Source organism: Solanum tuberosum, unplaced genomic scaffold, assembly GCF_000226075.1.
Source record: "Solanum tuberosum cultivar DM 1-3 516 R44 unplaced genomic scaffold, SolTub_3.0 scf00141, whole genome shotgun sequence".
NCBI lineage: Eukaryota > Viridiplantae > Streptophyta > Magnoliopsida > Solanales > Solanaceae > Solanum > Solanum tuberosum.
In genome coordinates, this window is record NW_006239075.1 from 792,732 (window position 1) to 811,636 (window position 18,905).

Genomic DNA, 18,905 nt, shown 5'->3' on the forward strand with positions numbered 1-18,905 from the left:
TGGTATTTTTTTTAATATTATATATATATGTATAACTAAAAATTAAAATAGTAAATTATTATATTCTTAATGGGTTATCGGTTAACTCAATAACCCAATATTAAAAACCAATAACGAACCGATAACCCAATAATTTTTTTTTGTAAAACCATTAAATAACCGTTATCCCAATAACCCAATAACAATAAATCAATAACACTTTTTTCGGTTCGATTTATCGGTCGGTTCGATTTTTGCACTAATCTAACCTGTATCCTATTTTTTGTGGGTTTATCTTTCAAATTGTTTGTGTGTAATTAACACTATGTAACTATAGAGTTTATCCGAACATTGTATTCATTAAATCAATATAATAGGATACAATAAAACACAACACAATACAATATGATAAGTTACGAAACAATACATAACAACCATCCAAAAGGTACAACCACCTCATACAATGCATTTGCAGCTAGTCAGCAGATAAGTAAGTAAGTACCTGTTAAGAGCGGAAATGGCGACGACATCACCGGGCTTCAGGCCCAATTGAATTAGCCCATGAGCCAGGCCCAAAACTCCCTCAACAAATTCTATACCCGTCTTCCTCCTCTCTCCCATTATCATAACCGTTGAGCTCCGGCGAACCGTCGACAGCCGGCTCAAGCACTGGCAAATGTGAGCCTTGGAGTAATTAGCCATTTTTCTGGAGGATAAATTCGGAATTTCCTAATTTTCCTTCTTCAACCGTTCTTCTGAGCAAACAAAACAGCAAATTCTCTCTAGTCTAGTCTAGAGTATAGAGTTTGGTAGATTTATTTTAGCATAGGGATAAGTCTATAAACAAAATTTCCACAGTTTTAATAGATTATAGTTTTGAAGAATCAATTTGGTTAAATATCCAAGTAAGCTTTTGAAGATAATATTAAGAAAGTATTTTTGTTTAATTCTATGGATAAGAGGACGGAGGAGAATCGAAGATAGTGGATACGAACTATTATCATTACTTGTCTTACTCATAAAATACAAATTTCACATTTTAATTCTTTAATCTTAATGATGTAAAAAGTTTCTTAAATTGATAGTGAATTGTGACAATAAACCTATTTTGATCCATAAGAGATTTCAAAAGTGATTAAATTTAAGAACAAAGTAACTCAAAAGTTCATTTTATTAAATAGAGATTTGGTAAATTGACCCTTACAAGTGTAAATTTGACAAATATATTGTGTGTGAAGTAGTAGTACTTTTGTTGTAAGGATTGCACATTAAATTTGAATGACATAAATTGGGAGTGGATCCTATTTCTTATCATACCTTTGTAGTTTGTACTCCAAATATGGGAAGATTGTGTGAAAAAGAGGAAAAATTGAAATTTGATTAATGGGCTTTCAGTTGTGGGTCTTAAGAAGCAGGCTGATCCATAAGGGACTTGTCATGCATTGGACAAATTAGTCCAATTGAGCATTCACAAATCACAATAAAGAGAAGGACAAATTACTTAACTACACTCCTTTACTTATCTTAATATCCATTTATCCCTACTTATTTCAAAAATTTCAAAAATCCCTTATTTTACCTATGTATCCCGCATGTATCCCGTGCACAACGCTATATATCCCGCTATGTGGAATGTATCAAATGTTATGTATCCCGTGCACAACGTTATGTATCCCGCTATGTGGAATGTATCAAACATTATGTATCCCGTGCACAACGCTATGTATCCCGCATGTATCCCGTGCACAACGCTATGTATCCCGCATGTATCCCGTGCACAACGCTATGTATCCCGCATGTATCCCGTGCACAACGCTATGTATCCCGCATGTATCCCGTGCACAACGCTATGTATCCCGCATGTATCCCGTGCACAACGCTATGTATCCCGCATGTATCCCGTGCACAACGCTATGTATCCCGCAAACATCATTTTTAAGGGATTTTTGGTAAATAGAAAACTAGAAGGGATAGGATGTTATTTAGCACTTATAATATGTGGTTCCTATAATTTATACTAAAGAGAATAATTGATAAATATCTTTTATATTTTATTGTGTAATTAGGAAATGTAGCTATTGTTTTTTAGGTATATAATTGGTGTATAATATATACATGCTGTTATACATAGATTATACCGTAAGGACAAAAAAAAAATTAGGAGTTTTTTTTTTTTTTTGGGGATGAGATATGTGTCCTATTTAGGATTATACTTTTGGAAAAAGAATATGTGTCCTTTAGGATTTTCATTATAATATTTTCGGGAAAAGTAAAAAAAACAGCCAACTTTCAAAAATTCATATATCACTCGTTTTAAATCCGTTTTTTCATTATAATATATTTTCGGAAAGCTACAAACGAGCAGATCATGAAAAATTAAGTTTCAACCAAATTTATTGTACAACCAATTTTTAGATTGCTACAAACTTTCTTATCAACAATACAGTGAATGTACATGGAAGAAGTGAATTATGGGATAAGTAACGATGACTTTGATACCAATGAAGGAATTTTAAAGGCAAAACAATAAAAAGATGTGTACCTTGTAACTTTCCGCGAAAATATTTTTTGTTAATTTTGTTGTCGAAAGAAATTGCTCCAGATCACTCTTTGAATCTCAAGGAAACAAAGATCGGTCTTTGTTCACAAACTAAGAGTCTTCTTAGAGTGTTGATTGATTTGTGTAAGAAACTTACTTCTCTGTTTCTTTACTAATCACTTGTTTTTCCTCTTCTCTCTTTTTTACGTTCCACGTCTCTTAAAAGTTACTTCTAGGAGTTTTTAAGGGGAGGTAGTTACAGTGAAACTGTTCTGCCCTATCCTTTTGAAAGAATTATCCAATTTAACTAATTAATTAATTAAATTGAATAGGGCAAAACAGATTCAATCGGATCGATTCACATGGGCGACCCACGACCCAAAATTTACCCTATATTACATCAATACTAAAAGGTTCATGCACACATAAAAGGGTTGAATCTTTACATTATTTTCTTGCTGGTACAATTTGGATCATTGAGATACAAAAATAAAAAAACAAATTAAAATATCTGAGAATACTTTCTCGTGAACTAAGAACTTTTTCCATGTGCCAACTCTCAACAGCACTGTACATATAACAAACAATAACAACAATTTAATTATTTAAATTTATTAAAACAGAAAACAGTTCTGTTGGCACAAATTTTAATAAGAGGACAAGAACAAATGTCCACTCGAAACATGAAATACGACTATGTGTTGGAACTTTTGTCTTGTAATTAGAAGTTTCAAATTTTAATTTCAGAAATAAAATCTTAATAATTACGTGATCATGTATTCAAAATATGTGATCATGTAGACATGTTGTACCTCAATTGATCAGATATTTAAATTTTAAACTTTACTATGATATTTTTTCATTAAAAACAAGTACACATATTGTAATTTGTAAAAATGTATGTGCATGATTGAAGCTATAAATTTCAAAAAGTTGCCATCTTTTTCCAAAAGATATTTGACAAAATGCAACATACTAATGATTAAAGGGATTATTAAGCATACCAAATTAACGTGGCCCATTAATGATAGGTTTTAGCTTTTAGGGCATTTGACTTTTGTGTTAGATAAGCCGTCTCTTTCTCTTTTTCTTTGTTTCACGAGTGCACATTAATTTGTGAATATAAGATGTTGTATGACATTGTTTATAGGGAAAAGACCTGATATACCTTCAACTTTGTCATTTAAAGTTGATATGCCCCTTGTTATGAAAGTGACTCATATATACCCTTATCATTATACAAACGGCTCACATATACCCCTATCGTTACAAAATGAGCTCACATATACCTTTCATTTAACGGAAATGAAAAAATTAGTTTTAAATTTATATTTTTGACTTTTAATTTTCTTAAAAATTATTTCGGGATATATATGATTCTTCTAGCAAAGTTCAATGTATATTTTAATCTTTTTCATACATAAATTATTTTTTGACTTCTTTGATTATAATTATTTGAGTTTTCTTATTCTTATTTTATTTTTTTTCTTTCATTCCTTAGTGTAAAAGAAAAAAATTTAAAACTATTTTTTGTGGCTATATTATAATTTAAAACTGTTTTTTTGTCTATATTGTAATTTAATTTTTGTATTTGAAGAAACAAATTTGGTCATCTATAATAAGTTTTACAAGAATATTAGTGAAACATAAATAAATTTGACAATCAAAAAAATAAATCTAAATTAGTCATCGAAACAAAAAAAAGTCAACAAAAATATGTTTGAGGAGGATTAAATATACTCATATGGGGATTATATATATATATTTTTTAAAATAAAAATTAAACTAAAAATTAATTTTTTTCTATTTCCGTTAGAGGAAAAGGGTATATATGAGCCATTTGTATATAAGTAGGGGTATATATGAGTCACTTTCATAACGAGGGGTATATCAGCTCTAAATGACAAAAGTTGAGGGGTATATCAGACCCTTTTCCCTTGTTTATATATGAAACTTTGGATCCTTTGGCAGTAAAAAATACAATATCTTTTTTTAATTATCTTTATTATTATTATTTGAAAATGAGTGTTGGACTATGAATATTTCAAATCTAACTTGATATTGTATTTTAATTTAGAAAATAATTTATAACGCACTTCAATTCACTTTTCACTTTAAAGTTGTATCGAGATATATTTAGGCATAAACATTATCTCGAGTATTCTTTATAAAAATATATAATTAAATACAACATCATCTTCGACTCTGACTTCATGATAAATTCTAAATAAAGTGAGAAATATTTAAAATCTATAGTCAAACACCTACATAATTATATAGTTCGATTTGGGTGTGTATATTACTCACTTTGTTTCAATTTGTTTGTTTGGTTTGACCAGACACAAAGTTTAAGTAAGTAAAAAAAACTTTTGAATTTTGTGATTTTAAATTAAAGATATATAATAAATATCAAAATATTATTTGTACTTATAATCTTAAACATATCATGTGAGAAGTTAAAATTAAAAAGTTGCAAAAAATGATTTTTTAAACAGACTAAAAGAAATAAGACAAACAAACTGAAATCGTGAGGATCCATAATAAAATATTAAGTATCACAATTAAAAATTTATTCTGATTCAAAACTTGCGAAAGTTATACTGTAACTTGCTATAAAAGTAATTCACGGGAATTTTGCTTTTATGCGAATCAATTTAAAGTAATTTGATAACGTAGAAATTAAGACGACTATTTACCATGGACTAGCAAAGTTTTACTTTGCTTGTTAATCTACTGTGACTCTATTTTTTTATCCTAACTTGAGACGGACAATATGAAGAAGCTAACTTAGATAACGTTTTAATTCATGATAGAGTCAAAAAATTTATGAAGTGAGTTTAAAATATGAAAATAACATATAAAGAAGTTGAATGTACTACTCAGAGGCGTATCTAGAATTTTGAGATGATGTGTGCACTATTACGAACATGTGGATCTAAGATGTAAAGTTGATCGCGGTTTAAAATTTAGGTTCTTATCACTAAAAATAATTAAAATTTAAAAATTATAGATCCAAAATTATTTTTACCTATCCAAACCACTTAGAGAGGCGTTATCCAATTTTAGAAAGAAAAATAAAATGATAGAATAAAAAATTCAAATTTCTAACCTCACTTAGAGAGGTTCACCCAACCATATACCAATCGCATGGTATGATACTTCAACTATGAGTTCACATATCTATATTTAAATATATGATTTCAGGAAAGGAACATGAGTTCACGTGAATTCGATGACCCCCTCCTGAATACGCCTCTAATGTACGTAGTGTTGAGTTTTAAAAGGTGTGAATGGAAAATGAAGAGTTGCAACTTTTATGAAAAATTGTGACTTTTATGAAAAGTTGTGACTTTTATGAAAAATTGTGACTTTTATGAAAAGTTGTGACTTTTATGAAAAATTGTGACTTTTATGAAAAGTTGTGACTTTTATGAAAAATTGTGACTTTTATGAAAAGTTGTGACTTTTATGAAAGTAAGGCATAATAAGAACATTTTCACACTACCCTTTGTTTTCTATAAATTGAGAGATTTCCTCTCATTTTAAGAGAATGAATTTTCTTGACTTCTTCTACGACTACTAAATCTAGTATTCTAAGTGTACTTTACTGCCGTTGAGTGGTTCGCTGACACCGTGGTTTTAGGTATCAATACACCGATGAGTAAGATCGTTCTATCCTGGGAGGATATATTCCATTAACCTCGGGTACTTGAGGAGAATAATTTCTTTAAAGGGACACTATGCATTCAGTGGGCTCGATTTTCTTCTTAAAGAAAAATATTTTGTATATTGTTTCTAATCTATTTCTGGTTCTATTTTCACTACTAGTTTAATTTTCTAGTTTTGAAAATATCCTTTAAACTTTGTTGTTTCTTATCAAATTATTCAAAGTTTTTATTCTAAGTATCTTAGGAATACAAGATGAACAACACGTAGTTCAAAAATTCCAATAAATCCCTCAGCCCTGCCTTGTTCCGACCTTGTCATTAACTCATAGTTGTAGACAAGTAGTTACGGTTGCTGATAACGTAAAAAAATCTTTTAATACCAACAGAAATATACCTTTCTTGAGTGTTTAATATGCGTCTCACCCGACAAGAAATCACGCGCATTCTTTATGGGTTATAGAACTTGACAAACTGGCTAACTAATACATGTGCTACCTCCCACACTGCATTTATATCAAGCTTAATTCACCACCATACAACAACAGTATATCTCATCTACTACTCCCACTTTTTTTTTTCACTCAACTACTCTTCAATAATTTTTACAATGAGGCAAAATCTTCAGATTGTTGTTCTCACATTCATCATCATAGTATTATCGTCGTTTCAATCCAATTGCAGAGAGCTTCGTCCGGCGGAGCACGGGTTAACGACGACGGAGAATCAAAACTCAAATTCCACTACAACGACTACAAACGATGAGGTTCCGGAGATGATGTCGTTCTTCGGCGGTAATGACGGCCGGCGGAATACTCAGCCGCCGGTAGCAAAGCCGATTGCGGAGAACGTGACGTGGATCGGCGGAGAGAGAGGAGGAATGTCAGTTCATCACAACAGCAGAGATCATGTGAGAGATGTGTTGTTGATTTCAAGTTTGGTTTGTGGAGCTACCGGCGTCGTTTTGCTTGCCGTTTCAGTGTTTGTTTGCGTCGTTTTGAGGTTCAGAAAGGAAAAATCAGTGGAAAATGGAAAAGAAACGACGGCGTTGGCTACGCCAGTAGATAACGTTGTTCTAGCCCAGAAAGGAACGTAACTATACGGTGCTTCGACAAAAGGGAAATTGCTCGGATGGTAAACACTTTTCACCTACAATCGTTATGAATTCAAGTCATTAACATAGCAAAAAGATGAAAGCTGCTGAGAAAGAGTGAAAAAAAACTACAGTGGTTCATTTACCATAGGGATGGTAAGTGGTTCATTTTCAATGTTTTTGTAGTACCTTTTTAATATTCTTCTTTCTTTTTGTTATTCTGTATGTATAGCTGGAGTATATATTAATCAATTTTTCTTTTGTCTTTCGCTTTTATGCCCGATATAAAAAATATTTATACAATTAAATCATTAGTGATATAGATATTAACAATAAGGTGATAAAGATTGTAGGCAGTCTATCATAGATTATTCTACCAGAATTTAAAGGCCAACACAAATGCAATTTGGGGAATTTAACCAACGAAATTATGTATATATTGTCCCAATTTACTTTTTTTTTTAGCACATTCTATAAAGAACAATTGGAACATGAAAATGTGATTAAATTGGTTCTAGTCACTCTTTGAGGCGGAATGGAAGAAGGGAAGGGGGTCTATGCAAGTTCTTCCCTTCTGAGTCAGATAATAAGAATAGATTGATAGTAAGTTCTTTCAAAATTGACTATTTCCCCTTTAAGTTAAACATATTCTAAAAATGTGTTTCTTTCATATTTGACAATTACTAAATTGCACTATTCTCATTTTATCATTATCATTACTGGGTCTCACTTAATACTTTATTATTAAGAAAAAAAAAACTAAAAATAAATACTAAAGTAACTTTCCCTTCTTTCTTGATTCACTTCAAGAAAAATGGCTATTTTGCAACAAAAATTGGCAAAAGTTGCCCACAAAAGATTTCTTGTGGCGACACAAGGGTTGTTGGAATTAAGCCCATTACAAAGGTTTTTTGTAGTGACATCAGACCTGTGAGCCTAAGAACGTCGGTTATCAGACTAGTACAAACTTAAACAGGAAACATAAAATATACTAACTATAACAGGTGCGGAGCGAGCTCTTAATTTCATAACAAATCTTTGTCTTTGTCGCTCTTCATTACTTGAAAAAGTAGGCTCATTTATCTTCTTATCTACATCTAATAGCCTAAACTCTAACCCATCAATTTACGTTCTCTCTTCTATTGCAATATATAATAAAGTACTCACCTAAAAAAGTTTTCAAATGAAGTCGCCACTTGAAATAATACATTCAATGGCGAGTGATATCGCACCAAATGACTGTCAGTGTTCTTACAAACAAATATAAGTTCATTTTAGTACGTACTTTTCTACACTATATACTTTAGTACGAAAGGAAGATAATTTTGACAAGAAAATATTATCCTGAAAAAATCAACTTATATTTTTTAGTAATCGAGTAAAGAATAATATTCTAAGAATCTATCGTATTTATTTGTATAGTTATTTAACACATCTTGTTTTTCAAAAAACATATCTACATATCATTTCTTTGGGGTGGGGTTGGGATCTGAAAAAAATCTATAAAATGGAAAAGAAAATCCCATGCTTAAGTGGAAGACGGGGGGTGGGTTCTCCTATTTTCATTTGTCTTATAATTAATTTATTATATTATTATATTTAACTCAAAGTCTTTTGTTTTTTATTTTAAAAAGAACTACCATATGAATACATTATTTAATTAGGAGCTCAAAAGTAATTGTAAAATTAATAATTACATTACCGATAGCTTTCCTGGTAGGTCAACTTGAGAATGAATTGAATGGAATTATAAACATAATTTTACATCCTTATAATGCTCGTCTATATAATATTTATTGGCGGTTAAGATTACGATCGAATTGTAAATAGTAAATTAATAGGTATAATAACTTTCTAGATTGTTTATCCATGACAAAGAAAACGATCTTGAACTTTTTGAAAAATTGATTGATTGCCGATAAATTTTGAGTATATTTTTGCAGGATATACAGTAATTTATGAATTTTTGAAATATGAGAGATTATAGAAATATAAAAATATTAAGTTTTCAATAAAATATTTTTATTAAAGAATATTATATGTCTAGCCGACACAATTCCTTGTGCTGAATGTACTATGTATATGGCCAAAAATTGTATTAAAAAAAATATAAATTGAAATTTGTGTTTATTCTTCTTTTTACCGGAAGATTATGTGTATATATATACACACTTGTTGATCCTTTAACTAAAATCACTTAGGTGTGTTTGTTACGAAGGAAAATGTTTTTCTAGAAAATGTTTTTTTGGAAAACAAATGAATTTCTAACTTAATTTCTCAAGTTTAGTTGATGAGTAGAAAATATTTTTTAATTTTTGGTTGGTGAATGAAAAATATTTTTCAGAAAATATCTTTTATTTTTGGTTTGAAACTAAAAAAATACTCTATGATTTGAAAATTAACCCCGATAATTGATCTAAGACCCGACCCCGACACCAAACTAGGACAAGATCCTGATGACCGTTCCAAAATCCGACCCTGAGATATGACCTAAGACTTGGCCAAATTTAAAATATTTTTCAAAAGCAATTTTTAATTTTTTTTTTATGGGGATGGCCTGGGAGGGAGGGATAAGGGTTGGCGTAAAATATATTTTTTTTAAAATTTGAAATACTTCTCAAAAATATTTTGAATTTTTTTTTTGATAGGGGTGGTGGGGGAGGTAGGGGTTGGGTAAGGTAAAAAAAATCTTAAAATTTGAAATATTTTCAAAAATAATTTTTTTTTTTTTATTGTTTGATTGGGGGGGGGGGGGTTGGGGGGGGGGGGTTTGGGGGTAGGGATAAAAATATATTTGAAATTTAAAAAATAAGAAAATGTAAAACTTTTAATTTTATTTTGTGAATGGGAAGGGTGTACGGGGTATGGGTAGGGTAAGAAAAAAATTAAAGGAAGTAAAGTTTTGGAAAATGTTTTTCTTAATTTTGGAAGCAGAGTCATTTTTCTTAAATTTGAGGAAAATTAGTTGATTTGGAAAACATTTTCCAAACATTTTAAGCCAACCAAACATGAAAAATTTGGAAAACCTCCGTCCCAAACACGCCCTTAAATCTTAATGGAGCAGATTTTGCTTCTGATTTTTGAGAATCTTCAATTTTGAATTGAATTTCAACTATTTTATAAAGAAGCATTTAGGATTGCATTGACCCTTATTTTTCATTTTTTGTAGTTGCTATACGATTATATATTGTATATGAGTTTGAAAAAATTGCACAAAATTTAAAAATTTAATCTCCATCGCACAGATTGAAGGAGAAATAACTGGATTTTCATGTTTTCTACATCACAACTATTCAAACATTGTTATAGCTAGGCCGTTTTTGTTAGGCTACAACATGTTTGAAATGGGCTACGAATTAGATGTAATTTTGATTACTATTGTACATTTAGTTTTATTGCTATACAATCGTGCAAAACATAAAAAGTCTTCTTAATTTATATATATACTTTGGACAAATTTTATGGATGCAGTTTGGGAGAGGAAGGTCAAAGTGGTGCCTGTGGTCGAGGTTGAGAGTGGGATAAGGGCAACACGAAAGCAATGTATAGGGATTGATGTTATGGTAAGGGTTATAATTAATTGGGGCATGACTTCTATGAAACCAAGATGAATGTAACTAATTAAGATTCAATACTCATTCTTTTTATCTAGATTTAATTTTATTTATGTAACATTCTATATTAACTATGATAATCTAATATATCGATAATAATTAAACCTTTTAGATAATGTATCAATAGATGGCATATCAATGGATATGCCACCTTCAAACCTCACAATATTACTTTAAATTTAAGAGTGTTGTTCATTTGATCTACTTTATTTTAACACTAATTAACTTATCTATATTATAGTATGAGCATTGAGTCGTATTCTTAACTTTATTCCTCTATTTGTATGATGTGATCAAACAACAAAAAAGAAATTATTAATTTTCTAACCGTATGTGTATTAAATTAGATCCAAATACCCTGTAAGTTCACCAAACTTTATCACAGTTACCTCTCTCTCCATAATATGTTTTTTCCTCTTTTATATATCACCATAGCCATAACTAGTTCTCATTTTGCAATTTGAGATTTCTAATCCCCAATACTACTCTAAATATCAAAAAGTATCTTTTAGTTTTTTCTAGTTTTTAAATATTTTTTGCTAGTATTGAAAATAGAAACGTTACATTCTATCGAACAAAATGAGTCTTTGGTATCTATACAAAGAAATTCATTTACAACGATAAAAAAATTGGGTCTCTTACCTTTTCTCTTTTCCCTCCTCGCAGCGGTTGTTGCAACGGCAGCAATAGTGGCGGATGCAGCGGCTGTAGCTACAACAGCCCTGCAAGCCTACATGTTCAAACCACAAGGACATGTCAGAGTATACTCTGCCACAATGTGGGCAAGTAGAAGATAGACACGAGTTTGTTCGTTTTCCTGTCTTTCCCATTAGAGAAACTCCATACCATTGCAAATTGTGTAAAAAGGGAAAAACTTCAGAACACTACTGTGCCACAAGCTCCAAAATTTCTGGTAAATTAAGGTATTACGAGTCACAGCAGCATTCAAGCACTTCCATCAACAGATTGGAAGTGCCTGAATCAATGATTTAGGATAAAAAAGCACACCTACTATTAGATCATGGATAGAATCCACAATGACCTACAAGAACTCAATTTGTCACCTAAATTAAAGAGGATCACCAGCAAAGCAATCACATGTAGTGGATCTAACTACATTTATGAGACCGACTCTGCAAATTTCAATTGAGCACTTGGTTTTTGAAATTAAAACGAGAAATCCCATGACCAATAGAAACTGATCAAGTACATTATCGATTTACCAAGAAGCATTTCTAATAGCCATGAAACAGGAACGTTGTTACCACAAGAACATGTTTATTGTTGCTCTAAGCACTATTCGTAGTAACATTCTCACTTTCCTTAGTGCTCAAGGTAATAATACTGATCTATGACACATGAGACTTGGTCATGCGAGTGCTTCTCCACCGAACAAACTTGTGTAAAGGGACCTGATTCATAGTCTTCCAGAGATAAAATTTGCAGATGAAAAAGTTTGTGATACTCGTGCTAAGAGGCAAACTAGCTCATCATTCAAATAGAAGAAGAAAGTGAATATAATTAGACCTCTTGAGCTACTCCATATATGTATGTATGGTCTAGTGAAGATTTAGAGCATAGAAGGAAGGAAGTATATTTTTGAGATCGTGGATGACTTCTCAAGGTTCACTTGGACTAGGTTTCTATTTTACCAACATGTGTTTGATCAGGTAAATCCTCAACAAAACTCCTTATGTTCTACTCAACAATAGAAAGCCTAAATTGAGTTATCTAAAGGCTTTTGGTTGTAAATGATTTGTTCTAAACAATAGGAGGGATGATATTGGGAAGTTTGATCCCAATAATGATGAAAGAGTATTTTTGAGATATTCTTCCTCCAGCAAGGCTCATCAGGTGTAAAAAAAATAAAAAAAAAAATTGTGTGCATTGAAAAAGGTGTTCATGTGATTTTTGATGAGTCTAGAAGAATTGAGAAGTTGAAAAACAAAGAAGATTAAAAGATGGAAGAAGCAGATTTAGAGAGATGGTCTTAACAGTGATCTTGCTGAAGAATATCCTCTTCACGAATCCAGCAATCCCAAAGAAACTGATACAAATGATGAACCTGATGAGGGACCAGGTCTGGTAGACAATGCTTAACAAAGGTGATGCAATTCAAACTAATAATGCATAATTTGAAGGTGAGAATGAAGAAGCTGATCAAACTAAGTTTGAAAGAAGCTAAGTATGACACTTGGTTCCCCAACCAGCTGATAGGTTGTCCAAATTCCTCTTTGACAATGGTTCAAAAGAGATCAAACAAACTTCTAAAGGTACCTTCGTTTGTCAAGAAAAGTACAACAAGTTGTTGAAGAAGTTCCACATTATGGACGCTAAGACAATTGATACTTCTATGGAGACCAACTTGAAGTTGGATGCTTATGGACTTGGTCCATATGTTAATGAAGGAATCATTGGATTAATTCTTGCTATTTCTCATTGCTAGTAGATCAGACATTGTGTTCAGTGTTGGAGTGTGTACAAGATACAAAGTTTGTCCCAAGGAATCCCACTTGAAGGTTGTTAAGAGAATCTTGAGACATTTGAAAAAAACAGGGACCTAGTTCTACTTTATCCATCAGGAGATTATTTTGGAAGAATATGGTAATGCTGCTTCGGTTGCTCTTTCAACAACTGAGGGAGAGTATGTAGCAGATGCAACTTGGTGTGCTCAACTCATATGGATCAAACAATAACCTGAATCTCTTAGACTGGCCAAGATAAACAAATTGAAGATTAGGGATGCTGACACTTGACTAAATAGATCTTGCCTGAAGCAATCAACTCTCTCATGAATATGCAAAGGGAGCAGGTATCCTTGTTTTTCAGTTATGTATGTTTTAGAATATTCATTCGTATACCTTTTTGTAGGTATACACACATGGAGAAAGTGCTGAAGGAAAAGGGAGGTCGGGATAGATCTAGGCAATTACAATCAAACTACAGAGAGGGACCCGGTCCATTCTGGAAGGTTAACACTATTAACATTGCATTTTGAATTATACATGAGAACCGTTGCAATTGCCACGTATCGGTCATCCACTATCTAACCATTTTACATTCTTTTGAATACCAAATGGCACTTTCTTTCACTTGATACACCCTTTCACTTCGATTTCTTTCAATCTCCATAGAGAATTAAAAAACCCTTCCAAAATCAGAAATTTTTAAAACCCTCTTTACTCCTTTCTCAAAAACACTTCCAAATGTCTAAACCCTTTGTTCCTACTGGAGAATTTCCTGATGAAGATATTTTTGAGTGTGAAGAGGGACCAAGTTCAACAAGCAAAAAAACAAGGTGGAAAAGATGATGTCCAAAAAGGAAAAGGCTGATATCCTGAGAACTCAAAGTATTGCGAATGGGAGGGTGTCTGACCTTGAAATGAAAAAAAAAATTAGGCATGAGGAGTCTGTTTGATGATGTAGAGATTCAGGGAGGGACCCATTTGTTTGAAGGTCACTTACATGTGTAGTAAGAGTCAGAAGTGAGTGATTTCTATTACATCATGGTTGTTACTTATGGGAGTCTAAATACTTAGGTAGGTAACTATCCCTTCCATCTGAATGAGGAAATTTTGGGAGACATTCTGAATATGTCCAGGGAAGGGACCAGGTTGATTGTTGGAGGATCTGTCTTACTATAGTTTACTCAGGAAATCAGCAAACTCCAAAATCTCAGTGGTACAAGTATTCCTAAGAAGCATCTTAAAAGGGAATATCAATTGTTCTTTGAGTTTGTTAATAAGGTGTTGTTTCCTAGATAAAAAAATGAAACGGTTCCTCAGCTACTAATCTGTTCATCTTGGAGGCCTTGAGTAATTTTGAGTTTACCAATCTTCTTTTCATTATGCGAGAATACATGCATAAGATCATATCTGCTAAGGATGGTAAATATGGCATGAGATATTGGTACCTTTTGAATTGGAATGTGAATGTGTTGAAGGGAAGATAAGTAACAAAAGTAATGTGTCTATGTTGTTGGTGGAACATGAGAAACTCAAGCTTGATTTGAAGTTATGACAGTTGCTCTTGCTAACAGGGATACTAAAATAGTTAGTTTGAAGGCTCAACTTTTGAAAACATAATCATAGGGACCAGGTTGAGAAGAACTGGCAGCCCTGAAGGTTCAACATAAATCCTAGGCAGAAAAGAATGTGAACATCAAGATAGGCTTCTAAGAAACCATGCTGAGGCAAATCCTCTCCTAATCTTACTCTTTCAATCCCTTGTTCCTAAGCCCCTCTATCTTCCTAAATTCCTGTGTCAGTCCTCGTTTCTCCTTTTCTATTGAAGCTCTATGGGTATTGTCCTGATTCTCATTCGTAATAATATTTGAAATGCTTTGATTGATAATCCTTTATTTATGAATGAAAATGGCCTTTTTTCTACTAACTTGTCTCATTACTTTATGCATTTTTACTCATGCTCAGTGTTGCCCAAGTGGCCATGAATTTGCTTGAATTGCATTTCTGTCAATTTGGTTTACTTCTTAACCTTTTTTTTTATGATGTCAAAAGGGGGAAAATTGTTAAGGTATGAGATAAATGTTAGCTACTTGAAGAGGACATGGTCATGCCGATAGGGGGAATCAATGCTAGTTACTTGAAGAGGACATGGTCAGGCCGATAGGAGGAACTAGGGAAGGGGGGAAGTAGTTGAATAAGTTTGTCATCATCAAAAAGGGGGGAAATGCTATTTCATTGTTGATGTGAAGTTTTGATGATTTAATAAACTTCGGGAATGATGAAACAAGGGGACTAATGCCAGTAACCTGAAGAGTCATGCTAATAGGGGGAACTGGTGAAAGGGGGAAGAAGTTGAATAAGTTTGTCATCATCAAAAAGGGGGGAAATGTTATTTTGAAGCAGATGTTAAATTTTGATGATTTAAAAAACTTTAGGATCTAACATGGGACAAGATCAATGAAAGACTAAGTCTTCTAGTATTGGGACTGGTGACAGGGGAAATGAATGAATAAACTCAGTGTGAGGTATGTTTATTTGTCGTCATAAAAAAAGGGGGAAATGTTGTATTCTAGGTATTTTGATGATTCTCACAAATGTAGGGATCCGATTCCTACCAGAGTGCTCTCGTCCAGGTTCAAAATGGTGTACAACTGTAAAGCTCTCTTGTCAGGTTGGTTGGTGAAAAGTGCTCATAATTCACCAATAGGAAGGGAGGACGAGGTTGTTTGTTTCAGTGGTCAAAACTCTTGTTGGTGATTGATACATACAACAATAAACAAACAACATTATTCATTCAAAAAGAGAGAGAATGAGCAAGTATTTTCAATAACTCACGCATCAAAGAACACACTGCAAAAGACCTGGTCCCGAAAAGAATGCTACATGAAAAAGATGAAAAGACAGATGTCGGAAAGCTACCAACTCTGATGTGGTTAGTGCACGTCTTTTTAGAGAAGCAAGCTCTCAGCTAATGGTGTCGTCCCAAGGGGTTTGTGTCCATTTAGATATAGTCTCTTCTCACAAGACACAAACTCAAGATCTGGCAAACAAAGTTTTGAATTTCTGAAAATTCATAAGCTTAAAAATAAGAAGCCATATAAAGAACACTGCTCATACTCAACAAGGGACCCGATGGAGTGCTGAAGCATCTTTGTTGTATTTTGAGCTTTGTGTCTTATGTGCTTATATTGTAAATCTACCTCTAAGTTATAAAGGATAGTAGATCGGTTGCTTGTCTAAGTCTTTAGTTTGAGTCGTATTAACTAGAGTTAGTTAGTAGAATCATGTATATTTTAGTCAAGCCTTTATACATCATTGTTTTGATGTTCTCTTGGGTAGACTTGCCTAGGAGTGTCAACTAGAGTTAGTTGATGTTTGGGTGCAACAGGGTTGCTGCTTGTTTAGCTCTCATTGTTGATATCGGAGTTGGTGGCTAGAGTTAGCCTTGTTTGGTTCTTAAAGTCTAGATCAACTAGAGTTAGTTGGTTTAGTAGGCAATAGAGTTATTGCTTAGTTTTCCTTTGAATTAGAGTTGCTACAATAAGGGGGAAGGGATTAAAGAGTTTCAATTCCTAGGTTTCAACAGTCACCCTAGACATGACATGGCGTGTAAAACCCCGAGAGGCCCACATAAGACACTTGACATACATATACATGATATAATAGACAAAAGTAAAAAATCTCATATGAATAGAAAAGTTTGACATAAAAGCATAAATACACCTAACCAAAAAGAATCTAACTAAAAAAACTACTACCATACACACTTCTTTGCATTAGTCGTGACTTCCAATAATGAAATTCTATAGAGGCACTAACGTCCATCCCCAGGCCCAACAGATGCACCTTCTGGCTTTTCTCTCTTTAAAACCATAATGCATAGAACACAATCTCCCCTCAAACATCCAATTTATGCAATAAACGAAAAGGTATGATGTTTTACATATGACTTTCCAAGTGTATGATCTTAATTGATCAAGCCTTCTTCTAATTGTGTCATTCAAATTTCCTTTATGGGCAGAAATTCCAGGCCAGCATTGCTCATTCTGTTCAAACATGTTGTTATTAGACTTAGAACATATAGGGCAGCGACACCTATAAAAAAGGGGGGGGGGGGGGGGGGGATATGTAAGTTAATTGCCATCTCAAAATCAGATAGGTTGATTCGCATGAAGAGACAAAATATATAATAATCATGTCACGGATAAAACTTTACTCTTATGGATAATCACAATGTAGAATTCCATATGCATTGTATGTTCACTGTTCATAATTGTGGTGTCTTTCACCAAGTCAAAAAGAAACTAAATTGAACAATAAGTTTACTATTAGTGTATAGTTCCACACAAACTATATGAGAAAGTTAATGCATTAAAAGTCAAATGAAGAGTTGACTCAAACATCATAACAAATGGGACAATGGTTCTACAGTGATTTCTCCACACATAAGTGATTATCACGCAGCTCCACCAAATAGCAAGATTATGTTTCTAAAACATCACAAAAGTAGATAAAGAGAAGTAATCCTAAAGCTTAAAAGGCATCAGAAAAATAAGGAGACTTTAAGATATGATTGAAAGTTAATTTACTTTGATGTCTTTTTTAAAAGAAAATATTTATTCAAATGTATTGAAACCAAGCATACTATGCACGCATATGTTTGAAGTCTTTCTAGCATAAGTTTCTTGAACTTCGAAGAGACAGGGTTGAATAAAGGTTAGATGCACATGAAAGAGAAAGAAGTTAGAATGTATGCGTCCACCAGTGATGATAGGACTAGGTCCAACATAGAATAATAGTGCAGAAAATAAATATCTCAAAGTAGATCAGGCACAATGATTTTACGTGGAAAACCCCTTGCTCAAGGGCGGTGAAAACCACGACTTGTACTCATAGGATTTCACCAACATATAGTCACTTCAACTCACACCAACCGATTATTAAAGTGATGAAATATTTATGGTCTATGAGCAGGAAAATATAGTTGCGGATGATATGGACCAACAAATGGCTCAAAGTAACAATGTTGGTTCGTCCTCTCGGTCACATGATCGAGAAATGCAAGTTCAATGTGAGAAAATTATCGGTAATATATGGGAGGATTATATTAAAGACTATGTTCATTTTTTTAAATTAAATTAAAGTTAGATGAAACAATTACTTAAGTGGAAAATAAATATCTTTGTAATAATTTATTATGCGATTTTATAATTTTTTGTTTATTTGATAAGATTGAATAAACAATTGGGGCTATTTTAATAGTTTTACAACTTATGAAATTTTTATGTTTATGAGAAAATATACAACACAAAAATTTCATATCGCATGTCCAAACAAAACTTCAATTTCACCTCATGATTCCATATCATGTGATACAATATCGCATGGCCAAACGTAAGCGAGTAAAGAATAAATCAGCAACCAGTTTCCTTAGAAATCGTTTATATCTACTAAGCGTTGCCAGAGTGAGTTTCATGGCGGAAAGTGATGAAGGAGAATTATTAGCGGTGTTTATGAGCTGTGACGGGCAATGAGTACAAGTATGTAAGC

The 18,905-nt window shown here is 32.6% G+C and overlaps 2 protein-coding genes across 4 annotated transcripts in view; one reads left to right on the forward strand and one right to left on the reverse strand.

Annotated features, from left to right (window-relative positions):
- Positions 1–968, reverse strand: part of LOC102599176 (2-succinylbenzoate--CoA ligase, chloroplastic/peroxisomal) — a 7,130-nt gene extending 6,162 nt beyond the window's left edge. For 2 of the 3 annotated variants that reach the window (XM_015311156.1, XM_006352949.2), the window contains exon 1: positions 482–967. In XM_015311156.1, coding sequence (XP_015166642.1) covers positions 482–681 — 200 coding nt within the window. In that variant the 5' untranslated portion in view covers positions 682–967. Of the gene's footprint in view, positions 1–481 lie in introns of all 3 variants that reach the window. The other variant, XM_015311155.1, reaches the window with a different exon arrangement.
- Positions 969–6,514: 5,546 nt separating this feature from the next.
- LOC102599613 (uncharacterized) lies at positions 6,515–7,544 on the forward strand. The gene has a single exon (XM_006352950.2). It carries the CDS (start codon positions 6,794–6,796, stop codon positions 7,277–7,279), a length of 486 nt encoding a protein of 161 aa, XP_006353012.1. The 5' UTR covers positions 6,515–6,793; the 3' UTR covers positions 7,280–7,544.
- The last annotated feature ends 11,361 nt before the right edge of the window (positions 7,545–18,905 follow it).

Coding starts and splice junctions, on each gene's coding strand:
- LOC102599613 (XM_006352950.2), top strand. CDS start 6,794: ATGAGGCAAAATCTTCAGATTGTTGTTCTCACATTCATCATCATAGTA.